The sequence below is a fragment of the Lagopus muta genome, chromosome 29 (assembly GCF_023343835.1).
Source record: "Lagopus muta isolate bLagMut1 chromosome 29, bLagMut1 primary, whole genome shotgun sequence".
Lineage (NCBI taxonomy): Eukaryota > Metazoa > Chordata > Aves > Galliformes > Phasianidae > Lagopus > Lagopus muta.
In genome coordinates this window covers 72,494-84,799 of record NC_064461.1, presented here as the reverse complement: position 1 = coordinate 84,799, position 12,306 = coordinate 72,494, and the positions used below count along the sequence as shown (strand labels likewise).

Genomic DNA, 12,306 nt, shown 5'->3' with positions numbered 1-12,306 from the left:
TCTGCAAGTGATGTGCATCAGTCAGTACAGGGAAGCTCAAAAGATGCAGAAATATTGGTGGGGTAGTGCCAGGTGGCTCAATGTAAGCCTCAGTTTTGTTCAGCTCAATACAAATAAATAGGAAGTGATGTGTGATATGGCTGTCACCCGTGGGGCTAGACAGCGGCATCGGCATGTCAAAATAAAACACATCTCTGAACTTGAAAAGATGGATTGTATCTTAATGTGCGTTGTGTTTCAGATCCAGCTTGGACTACAAGACCAAAACAAACACCATGAGCGTGTGCTGCTCCAGTGGATGCTGCTCTGTTGTGAAGAGCAAGACGGTGTGCTGCAGCCCCTGCCAGAAGACAGTCTGCTGTGATCCGTGTCAGAAGACTGTCTGCGTTGAGAAGACAGTCTGCTGTGACCCATGTCAGAAGCCTTGCTGTGACCGGTGCCAGACTTGCTGTGACCCATGCCATAAGCCGTGCTGTGACCCGTGCCAGCAGTCTGTCTGCTGTGACCCGTGTCAGAAGCCTTGCTGTGACCCATGCCAGACTTGCTGTGACCCATGCCAGAAGCCTTGCTCTGATCCATGCCAGACTTGCTGTGACCCATGCCAAAAGCCGTGCTGTGACCCGTGCCAGAGTTGCTGTGACCCATGCCAAAAGCCATGCTGTGACCCGTGCCAGACTTGCTGTGATCCATGCCAGAAGCCTTGCTCTGATCCGTGCCAGACTTGCTGTGACCCATGCCAAAAGCCATGCTGTGACCCATGCCAGACTTGCTGTGACCCATGCCAGAAGCCTTGCTGTGACCCGTGCCAGAAGACTGTCCGCTGTGACCCGTGCCAGACTTGCTGTGACCCATGCCAGAAGCCTTGCTCTGATCCATGCCAGACCTGCTGTGACCCATGCCAGAAGCCTTGCTCTGATCCATGCCAGACCTGCTGTGACCCATGCCAGAAGCCTTGCTGTGACCCGTGCCAGACTTGCTGTGACCCATGCCAGAAGACTGTCTGCTGCGACCCGTGCCAGAAGCCGTGTTGTGACCCGTGCCAGACCTGCTGTGACCCGTGCCAGAAGACTGTCTGCTGTGACCCATGCCAGAAGCCATGCTGTGACCCGTGCCAGACTTGCTGTGACCCGTGCCAGAAGACTGTCTGCTGTGACCCGTGCCAGAAGACTGTCTGCTGTGACCCGTGCCAGAAGCCCTGCTGCAGTTGCTGTAGCCAGCAGTGCCTGCAGACCTGCTGCCACCCGTGCTGCTGCTCTGGCCGTCTGTCCTGCTGCTCCTACGTGGTGAAGAAGAAGCCCGTTATGGTGTGCTACAGCCCCGTGCAGTACTGCTCCCCGCCGAGGAAGTGCTACGTGCCCATCAAGCAGTGCTGCACCACCGTCAAGAAGTGCTGCTGAACCTGCTCTGCGTAGGAGAAACAGCTCTGCCCACAGCCATCTCTGATGTGCAAGAAGAACGGGCACAAGGGGATGGAGACCTGACCTTCGTTCTGTTTCACACGATGATGGAGTACATGCCTGGTGATTTTCTTCTGGTTTCCAAAATTAAGCTGTCATCTTCCTCCTTTCATGCTGTCTTTTAATTATCAAAGATCTGCAGTGCACTTGGATATGCCACCCATTGTACAAGGCATGGAGATCTTATACATTCATTCTCTTCTTGGTGTATGGGACGTGGGAAACATTTGCTGTTAGTGTGGTCATTCTGTATTTTCTCTCTTGAGATGTAGACAATAAAACTTGGCATTAAGCAAAACACAAAATATCTTGTTGCTTGGTTGTTCTTACCTCATTTTGATTAGAACATGTCCTTGTCCTGGTGCAATGTTTCAAGTCATCATCAGGCTCCTGAGGACCAACATGTGCTTCAATTGCAAGGCAGAATATTTGGGAAACAGAACTACCCATCCTAGCTTCTCATTGGCGTGAATTAGGCCATGTCTAAAGATGGCAGAGCAGTGTGATGCTGTTTTGCTGATCCTCTGCCTCAGATACTCATCTCAGTTTTGCCCATCAATCGTAGTGGTTAAGGGCAATAAAACTGACAGGACTGAATGAAATATGCATAATTCCAAGTTCCAAAAACACCCCACATCTAACAATGTGTAGGAACCCATCCCTGATGGTAGAGTAGACGTCCCCTCTCTGGAAGCATTGAAGGACAGGTTGGAAGGGGCTTTGAGCAATTTGACCTACTGGGAGGTGTCCCTGCCTACAGCAGGGGGGTCAAAACTAGATGATCTTAAATGTTCCTTCCAACCCAAACTATTCTATGATTCTGATTTCAAACAGAACTGAGAGGAATTCACTACTCACTAAATAGCAGTCACCACCTCCTTCTTATTCTAACACCTCTGAAAATAAAATTTACAGAATACCTTTACTTGGTGAATCCTTTTCATACGAGCAAAGATTTTCTTGTGCGGCGTTCCTGGATTATAAGGACTGGAATGAAACCCAGGAGGCAGAATAGAACTTAAAAGCTCCATTCCTCAAATAGCACACACATGAGTCAGCAATACCCTCTCCACCTGGCTGAGACTTCCTTAACTATTAACATTCAGGACACGGCTTTGAATTGCATGTCTCAGGAAAGTGCCTTGAGCACTGTCTTGATTGCTCCTCTCAATCAGACCTTCAGTATACACAAAGTCTGCATCAGAACAATCTTCTCTACCACTTTAGACACTCTTGAAAAGATCGTTCAGGTCTTTGGGAGCTTTTAAATCACAGGTAAATCATACTCAATGCGCTCGTGGAAGGATGTCCCATACCATGCCACAGCAAACCCAATCAGAAGTGTGTTCTGTCATGAAATCTTGTGAATGTCAATTTCAGCACGTGCTGGAAAAGCTGCCATTGTAGATTCTTCCCATTTCACAAAGGTACTGCCACTCCCAAACTCAAGTAACCTCCATGGAATTTTACAGAGACGTGGCTTCCCTTGTAATGCGTGCAAGATCCAAGATGCCTGATATTTCTGACCCGTTTTGTCCCAGTACCTCCTCAACATATATAAAATCCCAGTTAACAGCAGCCTTGCAGGTTCACGTCCATTCCTACAAAGGAATCATCCTGGCCAATATAGAATCATAGATTCATAGAATCATAGAATCATAGGATTACCAAGGTTGGAAAAGACCTTCAATATCCCCCAGTCCAGCCATCTGCCTATCACCAATAGTTCTCATTAAACCATCTCCCTCAACACAACCAACAATCAAGCCTGATAAAAGAGCAATAAATAATTTATTTGGTGGATGGCATGTTGGAGTGCTTGCCCAAAGAGGACGTTACCTCCTGCAGCAAGTATCTGCTTATTATTGCGTGGCCAATACTTGCCTGGGGACAATTCCAGGAGTGACACCAACATCACTGGAGATTCTATTCACATTTTAGGAAGAAATTACGTGTCTCAGCCATCATGGGTCACCTGCCATCACCCCAGCCACGCGCCTCTGAGCCTGCTGAATGCGACAGCAGTTTTTAATTGCCACAAATAGGTGCTACTTCAGCATCTTGGAACTCTGATCCTATATCATTCTCAACTGAAAACCCTACCAGCATCTTCTTGTCACATGGAGATGCCCAATGGCCACAGTACATTGTCTCATCCCCAAACCTGTTTCATGGCATCTTCATTGTTTCCAACAGAATCACACAATCAGAGCATTGTGCAGTTTGAGACCATTGGAAGTACAGAGCATCAGCGTGGGGAAATGTGATCAGGATTAGTTTCCTTGAACATCATGCTTGCGAAGGACACAGAATCAAATCCTTAGTCTGAAATACTCAACTAACTGATGAAACAAATTAATCAGCATGAAAGCCATGAGGCCCAAGCTACCTCCGCTTCACATACCCTAGAAACAACCTCAGAAAATGGAAAACGTGGAAACACCACAGGGGAAGGCTGCATGTATCTGAGAAATAAAAAGCGTAGATGTGAGGACAAAGCACCACTGCAACAGTCCTATGCATGGTGGGAAAAGAGAAAGACTTCCACCAACCTTGGATGCACAACCACCTCTCAGAGGCAGGAGAAAAGCAGCTCACATTTACAAATTTCGTCCACTGGTCCCCCAGAATTACAGCCGAGGGGGCACATGAGCAATGAATGACATTTCCTTTTTCCAGGCATGGTTCTCCCACCTGCTTCAGCACCCCGAGCAAATTGCTGAGTGTCTCAAGGTCATTCCTGAGGAAGCGGATGGGATCACTGTATAGCTACGTCCCATTCCCATTAATGTAAATTGATTAGAAAATTTGCACCTGTTGTTCATACGTGCAACTAATTATGGGGCAGCGTTGAGGCGGTGAGCAAGCAGAAAAAAGTCAAGATTAAGTACCGGAAGACATGTGAGAGACATACATTGGGGGATAAAGGGTGAATTGCTGAATAATGCCTCATTTCCAGGGGTGCCATTTGGAGCCATATAAAAGGCTGCCCACCACTCAACTCTTCATTCACTCATCTTGAGTTCCTCTCACCTGTCCTCACTGGTCAACAGGGTAAGTTGGAGCTTGAAGCTTGCTTTCTCAGCTGTGTTGTATTGTATCTGTGTGCTCTGTAGGAAGTTATCTGTGATTTCCTAGGCTGCCTTGTTTGAGGTCAGTTCTAGAGATTGGTTTTGGGGTCCACCTGGGTGGCTTCCCTTTAATGGCCATTAAGCCATGCACTGGTGGCCGACACCAAAACATGGAGATCTCAGGGACAGGCAGACTTGGGATTCTGGACTTTGCCATCCAGTTTGGGGTGGACCTGGGGATGAGCATGCCTTAAGCAGCATAAACTGAAATTCAGGCAGAGAAAATGAGACTCTTTCTGTTCCTTTCCAGCTTTGCCTACACTCCTACCAACACCATGCCCAACGGATGCTGCGGTGGTGGCAATAACTGCACCGTCTGCTGCTACACCAGCAGCAAGTCCTGCAAGACGCCATGCTGCAAGACTCAGAGCTGCTGCCCCTCGCAGTGCTGCTGCCCCTCGCAGTCCTGCTGCCCATCACAGTACTGCTGCCCATCGCAGTGCTGCCCCATGCCCTGCTGCATGCCCATGACCTGCTGCTACACCCTGAGCAACAACAACAGCAGTGGCTGCTGCGGCTGCGGCAACTAAAGCTCTGGGCACGGGACAAGGCTGCGCTCATCTCCCCTGCTGCTGCGCTTCCCACCTGGCTCCTTGCTGCTGGATATGGATATGGATAAGGCCTTAAGCACCCTCTTTGCTTAGGGACTGCAGATCTCTCCTTTTCTTTTCTCGCCTTTCATCACCAAATGCCTGTAATGTGCTCTGAAGTTTCTACCCACTGATCAGTGTGATTTTCCTTTGCAAGCACTAGTCCCTGCTGTTAACTTCGCTTTTTGGTGTATGGGATGTTAAATGCTTTTCATCTCTGTTTTGCTTCAATCTGCCTGGAAAAAAAATATATACATACCTATTAAAGCCTGTAGTTCATAGCACTGCAGAACTTGTGGTTGTTGTCTGTTTGCTACCTGGTGCATCTGAAGTGCATCACCTCATCTATTGCATTCTCTTTGCATTTTCTCCCAGCAATGGGCTGCTGCTGGATAGATGGTGTAAACTGGGGGGGTTCGAACACAGAATGAACTGCTCTGTGTCCCCGATGCAGCTCTGAGCTTGTGCATGAGCCTAGTGAGGTATAAGCTGGGTGTTTGGGCAAGCAGCCTTCCTACTTTTGCTGTAAAACTACAAAGAAATAGAAGATAATACATAAACTTGTGATGGGTGTGAATGACTTCTGGAACACTGACATAGGCATGTCACATATAGGAAAGCTTTGTGTGTTTCAACCAGCCGTAGATTTACTAAAGCACCTATGGAGAATTCCTACAAACACTTTAACATTTATGAGAAGGACGTCCTGTCCGTACCTAAATGCCTGGGTTTCCCAACACAGAGCTCAGGTGGTGAAAGAAAATCTGAGATGCCTCCATCACCTTCAAGGAGTGGTTGGGTCATTTGGGGTTGGACCATAACACAGCATGTGAGCTCTGCTCTGTGGTCCTAGTCTGTGTTTAACTCCCTTTAGCTGATTGCACCCCACATCAGTCCCGTTGCAGTCCCTTTGATCTGTAGCCCACCCACTGAAGTCCATGAATATCCCAGTTACACGCACATCACTATCATTAGTGGGATGTGCCCTCTTAGATCCTCACCTCTTCCCGCTGCAGGATTTGCAAATGAGAACTTTTCCTGCTTGAAGGTGCAAGTGAAGATTGCCCTTTTGATTCTGCCCCATTAATTCCCTATAAATTAATCAGTTCTCACGGGCAGGCAATGCATGTCTCTTCAGGAGGGATCTGCTAGAAAGGAAATGCCATGCATGTTCTCCTTCCCTGCCTGGAGACCTTGCAATTACGTGTGTTCCTTCTCCAGCATTTTGCTGAAGGAATGACTGTCATTCCAGCAAAGCCTGGGAAGGAGCTGGTAGGATTTACTGCGGGGTGAAGCAGTGCTACAACCACGTCTGTTCCCCTTGCATGTTGCAGAAAGCAAAGCAGGATCCCTGCTAATACATTCAGGGTTGGCAGCAGATCAGCATCATAGGACGCAGGGCAGACGCAGGGAACTCACCAGGCGAGCTCCGCCATCTGCTCATTAGGCACCTCTCCTCTTGGGGTAATGGGGCAAAAGCTTCAAATGAGAGCCATGAATCTCAGTCACAGGAAAACTTCCTGCTGAGTACTCTGTGTTTCTGCCAGCCTCCAGCCCCACAGCAAAGAGCACAGGAGGTCAGCGTTAAACGAGCGTTCATTCTGCCTGGCTCAGTTGCCCAAGGCTTTACCTGGAGCTTCCTGCTCCCTCTGTCCTCCCAGAAGATAGTTCCACTGAGCGACTTCTCTTCCTGCATGGCTGCAGTTCCTGCCTCCTGCTGAGCCCCGTGACCCCACCTGGGACCGGTTTTCTGTGCTGGTTTACTCTCCTGCCCTCATCTTCTCTCAGTCCATGCTGTCTCTATAGGTCCTGGCAAAACATCCCTCCCCATTTTTATACACTGAAACATTGCAGTGAGGTCTCTCCAGCGCTTTCTTTTCCTCAGGCTCAGTAATCCCACGGCTATCTCCACAGCAGAGGTGATCTCTTGCAGCTGGGACACTGCCTTTGGTGCATCCCCTGCTGCCTTTCTGGGGACATTTGCACATTGACAGCTCATTTCCAACATTTCATCCACCAGAACCTCAATTCCTTCCCCACAGCACTGCATTCACCAGCCAGGGTTGCCTTGACCCCAGTGCAGGACCGCGCACTCAGCCTTGCTGAACCTCCTGAGGTTATCATGCATCACACCCTTCCCCAGAGCTGTACCTCCTCGTGTCGCCATTTGCACAAGTGCAGTCCCTCAACTTTTTAATTAAAATGCAAAATATTCCACAGGGAGGCCAATTCAGTTCAGAGTCTTAGAAAACATTCCAAGGGAAGCAGACCTGGCAGAGCAAAGCAGGAACTGAAGCATCTCTTCTTTGTGTTGGTAATGCCCAACGCAAAGCTGGACCTCCCAGCCTGGAGGATGTGCAGAAGTTTAGGCAAACCAAAGGACAACACAAAGACACTCTTGAGATCAGGGGGGAATGATGATCACGTGGAGTCACGTGTAGGTGACCAGGACCCAGGAACTGATGTGACCCTGACATGTCCCAAGCACATGATCTGCATGCTCCTTCCTCAAATGCGTGTCCTGTGACCAGGAACGAACACACGTAGCTCCATGAAATTCACCAAATGTTTGTTTCAGACTCCGGTCCGGTGAAACATCCCATCACACACCCAAAAAACACAACCTGGGGGCTTCGGTTTCAGTCCTCACACTGACTCAGCATCAGCCACTGCTGAGTAAATCCCTGAGCATCTGTGGCCGTCACAGTCCGCGTTGGTCAAACGGATGCAGGGATGCATTTTTTGGCTCCCATGCAAAGCTGCAGCAAGGACAAATTCATTAGTATTCATGGGAGCCCTTTGATTATCTGCAGGCTAAATAGTTATGAGGCAAAATAAAGGTTGTGATCACAGATAATAAGGCAAAGAGTAAACATCAGAAGACACGTATAGCTAAAAAGTATGGGTTTGGGTTAGTAAACAGGGAAGTCTGAATGGTCAATGCCTGTCTCACTTCCAGGAGGAGGGTGTGCGAAGGGACTATAAAAGGTCTCAGGGTCCAGGGCACTTCATTCGCTCCTCTCCTCTTCTCTCCACTTCTCCTCACCGTTCAGCAGGGTAAGTGAGAGCTTTTAACCTTCCTTCCTATTCACAGAAGAGAAACTCTACGGATGTCCGAATAGAGATGGGTGTCTGGGTTGGGTCTTTGGTTGACGCTGGGCTATAGGAAGGGATATGCTGGGAGCCTAGGGATGGAGAGGCCATGAGAGCATCGGTGGAGCCATTCAGATCAATGGGAGCATTTCAGGCCCGGGACTGCCTGAACAGTGCTGTATGACTGCTGCTACACTGTTAGGGATGAGGAGGTGGGCACCTCCACTGCAGCAGAAAGACAGGCAGATGTTCTAGGCAAGACTTACTACCAAAAAAATACCACAGGAGCAGGTTTCAGCTCCTTGAATCTCCGACATTGAGTGAGAGAGCACTGAGTGAATTCTGCATTTCCAAATACGCTCCCTGTCACAGCCTGACTCTTTCTATTCCCTTCCAGCTCTGCCTACACAACCATCACCATGCCCAACGGAGGCTGCGGGTGCTGCGGTGGCAACAACAACAACTACACCGTCTGCTGCTACAGCAGTCCGAGGTGCTGCAAGACACCGTGCTGCTATCCCTCTCAGTACTGCTGCCCCACACCCTGCTGCATGCCCATGAGCTGCTGCTACACCCTGAGCAGCAACAACAACAACAGCTGCTGTGGCTGTGGCAACTAAAGCCCTGGGTGCAGAACAAGGCTGCGCTCAGCTCCCCTGCTGCTGCGCTCCTGCTGCTCCCCCTTGGCTCCTCTCTGCTGGATATGGACATGGACACGGACACGGCCATGGATGTTCCCCCTTCTTTGCTTAGAGACTGCAGATCTCTCCTCTTCTTTGCTTACCTTTCATCACCAAATGCCTGGAATGTGCTTTGAAGTTTCTCCTCGCTGATCAGTGTGGTTTATCCTTTGTGAGCACTAATCCTGCTGCTAATTTTCCTCTTGGTGTATGGGATGCTCTCCTTCCTTGCTTTAATCTCCAATTAGTCATGAAAGACAATAAAAGCTGTGCCTTATGACACTGCAAACTTCTGGTCTGTGTGAATTCCTTTTCCATGTTGTTTTAAGCCGTAGCTCTGATCTGGGACTTTTTTATCAGCTGCTTACTTTCTGATTATAAGGAATTTGCCAACAACTCAGCAATGGCAGCACCCTGGGGCACACGGTGAACTTCTTGGCTCAGTGCTCACCTGGGGACGAGCAGCACTTGCTGGGGTCAGTGTGCCAAGCCATTGCAGTCCCTGCCATCTTTTCATGCTTGCAAGAAGAACCATCTGCAATAGAACAATAGAAGCGCCTTTATAAACCTACAGCAGAGACAAAGGCCCTCTTGCTAATGGAAACCTTCCCAATGCATGTGCTGAGCAGTAAAGCTTCATAGCAGAACCAATACTTTATCAATAATAGTAAATAGACAAGCAAGTGTCCAGACTAAGACAGATGGTGCAGGGAGAGTCGCTGAAAGATAAGGAGATACAAATGTAGTTGGAAGGGTTCAGGAATGCTGTTTAATTCCACCTGGGGTTCTATTAAAACCTGGCAGTGAGATCAAGAAGTGAAATACTTGCAGAGTTCCACGGGAAGGGCAAAACGTCTTTTCAAATGTCATAAAAAATAAATACATGGACAAAAACAAATTCTACAGAAGCAGCATCGTCACGGGGCTGCGGCGACGAGCTGTAAATCGAAACTCCTGATGGCTCTTCGCCAAGGGTTTTTCCACCCTTACAAGCAAGTCCTGCGCCTCCCTGCAAAGCAATTACATTTTTTCCTGGAGCTGGAGAATAAATCATCCCAGCGAAGCCCTGCGGTCACACCCCTGCGTTCTGCACATGCTTTTCCCCATGATTCAAACCCCATCACTGCTCAGACAAACTGTGAGCATCACTTCCAGAGCTCTGCTGCGGAGTGGAAATGCCTTTTGCACGGAGCCCGAGGCAGCTGGGGGAGATGCTCTGCTGGTGTTTAATCAGAAATGCAAAGAGGAGGAGCTCCATGGGCAGTGAGTCAATGCAGAACCATCAGGAGGTGGACACGGCCCTGGACAAAGCATGGCATCGTTGGTTGGTGAGGTCAGCACCACTCTGTGATGTCCTCATTCCAGATTTGCAGAGCATAAAAGGGCGTTTGGTGCTGAACCCGTTCACTTGGGGTGAAAAGGCAGAAAATCCTCACTGGTGTTGAGCAGCACCAGTCCTTATTTCCCAGAGTGGGTGAAAAACCCAAAGAGTGGCTTGGGGTGAAAGCCCACCCCACAGCCATGAGGCTTTGGTGTGGCCAGAAAGGGTGAAACAGAATGCAAAAATCAAGCAGCCATTAATGAAAGCAGTATTCATTATTTTTCCAAATTTTCCTTTGGAAAAAATATATATATATATATCTATTAATAATAAAAAACCATTTGTTTTGACAAGATTATTCATTTTCTAGGATGTGTTAATCTCTACTTTCTTCGAACCCTCCCCATAGAAGCCCATCACCATTTGCACACTGCTCCAACATCCCATTCCAGGGCAGTTGGGTTTGGGATGCAGGACCCCCATTCCCACTGGTGGGTTTCCCCCTGCCACGAGACTTTCTGGGAACATCAGTCAGCATCACGGCATTCCAGGTATCCTTATCCCATACCCCATCTGACGTACATTAGGTAACAGCCTATTTGAGCGTAACCGATGGGAGAACTAATTAGATAATGGCCAATGCATATGCAAAGAGCTACGCTGACATTACAGCAAGGGAGCTGCTAATTGCAGCTGATTAATCCAATACTAAGTGTCAGGAAAAAAAAAAAAATACATGCAGAAGTGGCACTCAGTGCTCAGCTATTAATTCCCATGGCATGCCTCATTGCCAGGAGAGCGCAGCTGCATATAAAAGCTTTTGGCTCCGGCGCGGCCCTCAGGACTCGGACACTGCTCAGCCACCCGCCAGCGGTCACAGGGTGAGTTGGATTCCCTCTGCTGTCTCAGATTCCTAATTTTTGCCTAGAAACAACCCCAAAATGCAAAACTCCATGGTTTTCTTTTTCCCAGCCTGTTTATCCCCGAGGGCTTGGCCGTCTCTGCTGCACGATGCAGTACCGTAAGGGCGAAGATGACTTTGGATGCCACGACGATGCAACCTGCGGTTGCCACGACGGCCCTGTGAGCATCCCAGATCTGTCTCCATGCCACGACCGTAGCAGCCTCAGCCACGACATCGAGGGGTCCTGTGAGAGCGTGCCACAGGGCTGCCAACACATAGAGCCCTGCCCGCCCCGCAGCTGCTGCCCATCACAGCGCAGCTGGGATTGTGGTAAACCCCGACGGCGGGTGGAGGTGAGCCCTGTGCAGCCCGTCTGCCCACCAGTGAAAATCCACCGCCGGCCACTGCAGCAGTACCGACCACCACAGCAGAGTGAGGAGCAGGGCTGCTGTAAGCCCCGCAGGAGAGTGGAGCAGTGCCCCTCTGAGGAGCCCATCACGCTGCATCCCCAACCTTTGCAGCACCGCTGTCCCTGCATCCCCTACTGCCGTCCTCCTGTCCAGCACTGCCGTCCATCTGTCCAGCACTGCCGTCCTCCTGTCCAGCACTGCTGCCCCACCGCTGTGCCCCTGCCACAGCATCCTGGCCAGCACCAGTGCAAGCAAGTGCAGATCTTGCCACCCTTCCAGTATAAGAAATGAGGAGAGGTCCCACGCCAGCACGTTGCTCCACACTGCTGCCCCCAAGCTCAGCATGAAGGTGCTCTGCGTTTTGCCCAAGCTGCTGGTGCTGCCACCTCTGCTTTCTGGCTGCTGCTCTGCACACTTTGGGGACTTCAGGGATGTGGTCCCCTGCTTTGTGATGGCATCAACACTCTAAATCCAGTTCTGGGCACAGCTGCTCAGGGAAGAGGTGGATGCCCCATCACTGGAGGTGCTCAGGGCCAGGCTGGATGGAACCTTGGGCGGCCCAACCTGGTGGGGGGTGTTCTGCCCATGGCAAGGGTTTGGACCAGTTAATCCTTAAGGTCCCTCCCAACCCAAACCATGCCACAGTGCTATGAAATTCCCAGAGGTTTTCTCCACCAAAGAACAGACCTCAATCACCCCAGGCCCACTTTGGTCCTGGGT

The 12,306-nt window shown here is 49.7% G+C and overlaps 2 protein-coding genes across 2 annotated transcripts; both read left to right on the top strand.

The window, feature by feature from the left end:
* Nucleotides 1-275: 275 nt before the first annotated feature.
* LOC125685622 (keratin-associated protein 5-5-like) lies at nt 276-1,397 on the top strand. The gene has a single exon (XM_048928885.1). It carries the CDS (start codon nt 276-278, stop codon nt 1,395-1,397), a length of 1,122 nt encoding a protein of 373 aa, XP_048784842.1.
* Nucleotides 1,398-11,283: 9,886 nt separating this feature from the next.
* Nucleotides 11,284-11,877, top strand: LOC125685937 (uncharacterized). The gene has a single exon (XM_048929429.1). It carries the CDS (start codon nt 11,284-11,286, stop codon nt 11,875-11,877), a length of 594 nt encoding a protein of 197 aa, XP_048785386.1.
* The last annotated feature ends 429 nt before the right edge of the window (nt 11,878-12,306 follow it).

Bases quoted from the DNA above. Each gene is read 5' to 3' on its own strand.
- LOC125685622 (XM_048928885.1), top strand. From the start codon at position 276: ATGAGCGTGTGCTGCTCCAGTGGATGCTGCTCTGTTGTGAAGAGCAAG.
- LOC125685937 (XM_048929429.1), top strand. From the start codon at position 11,284: ATGCAGTACCGTAAGGGCGAAGATGACTTTGGATGCCACGACGATGCA.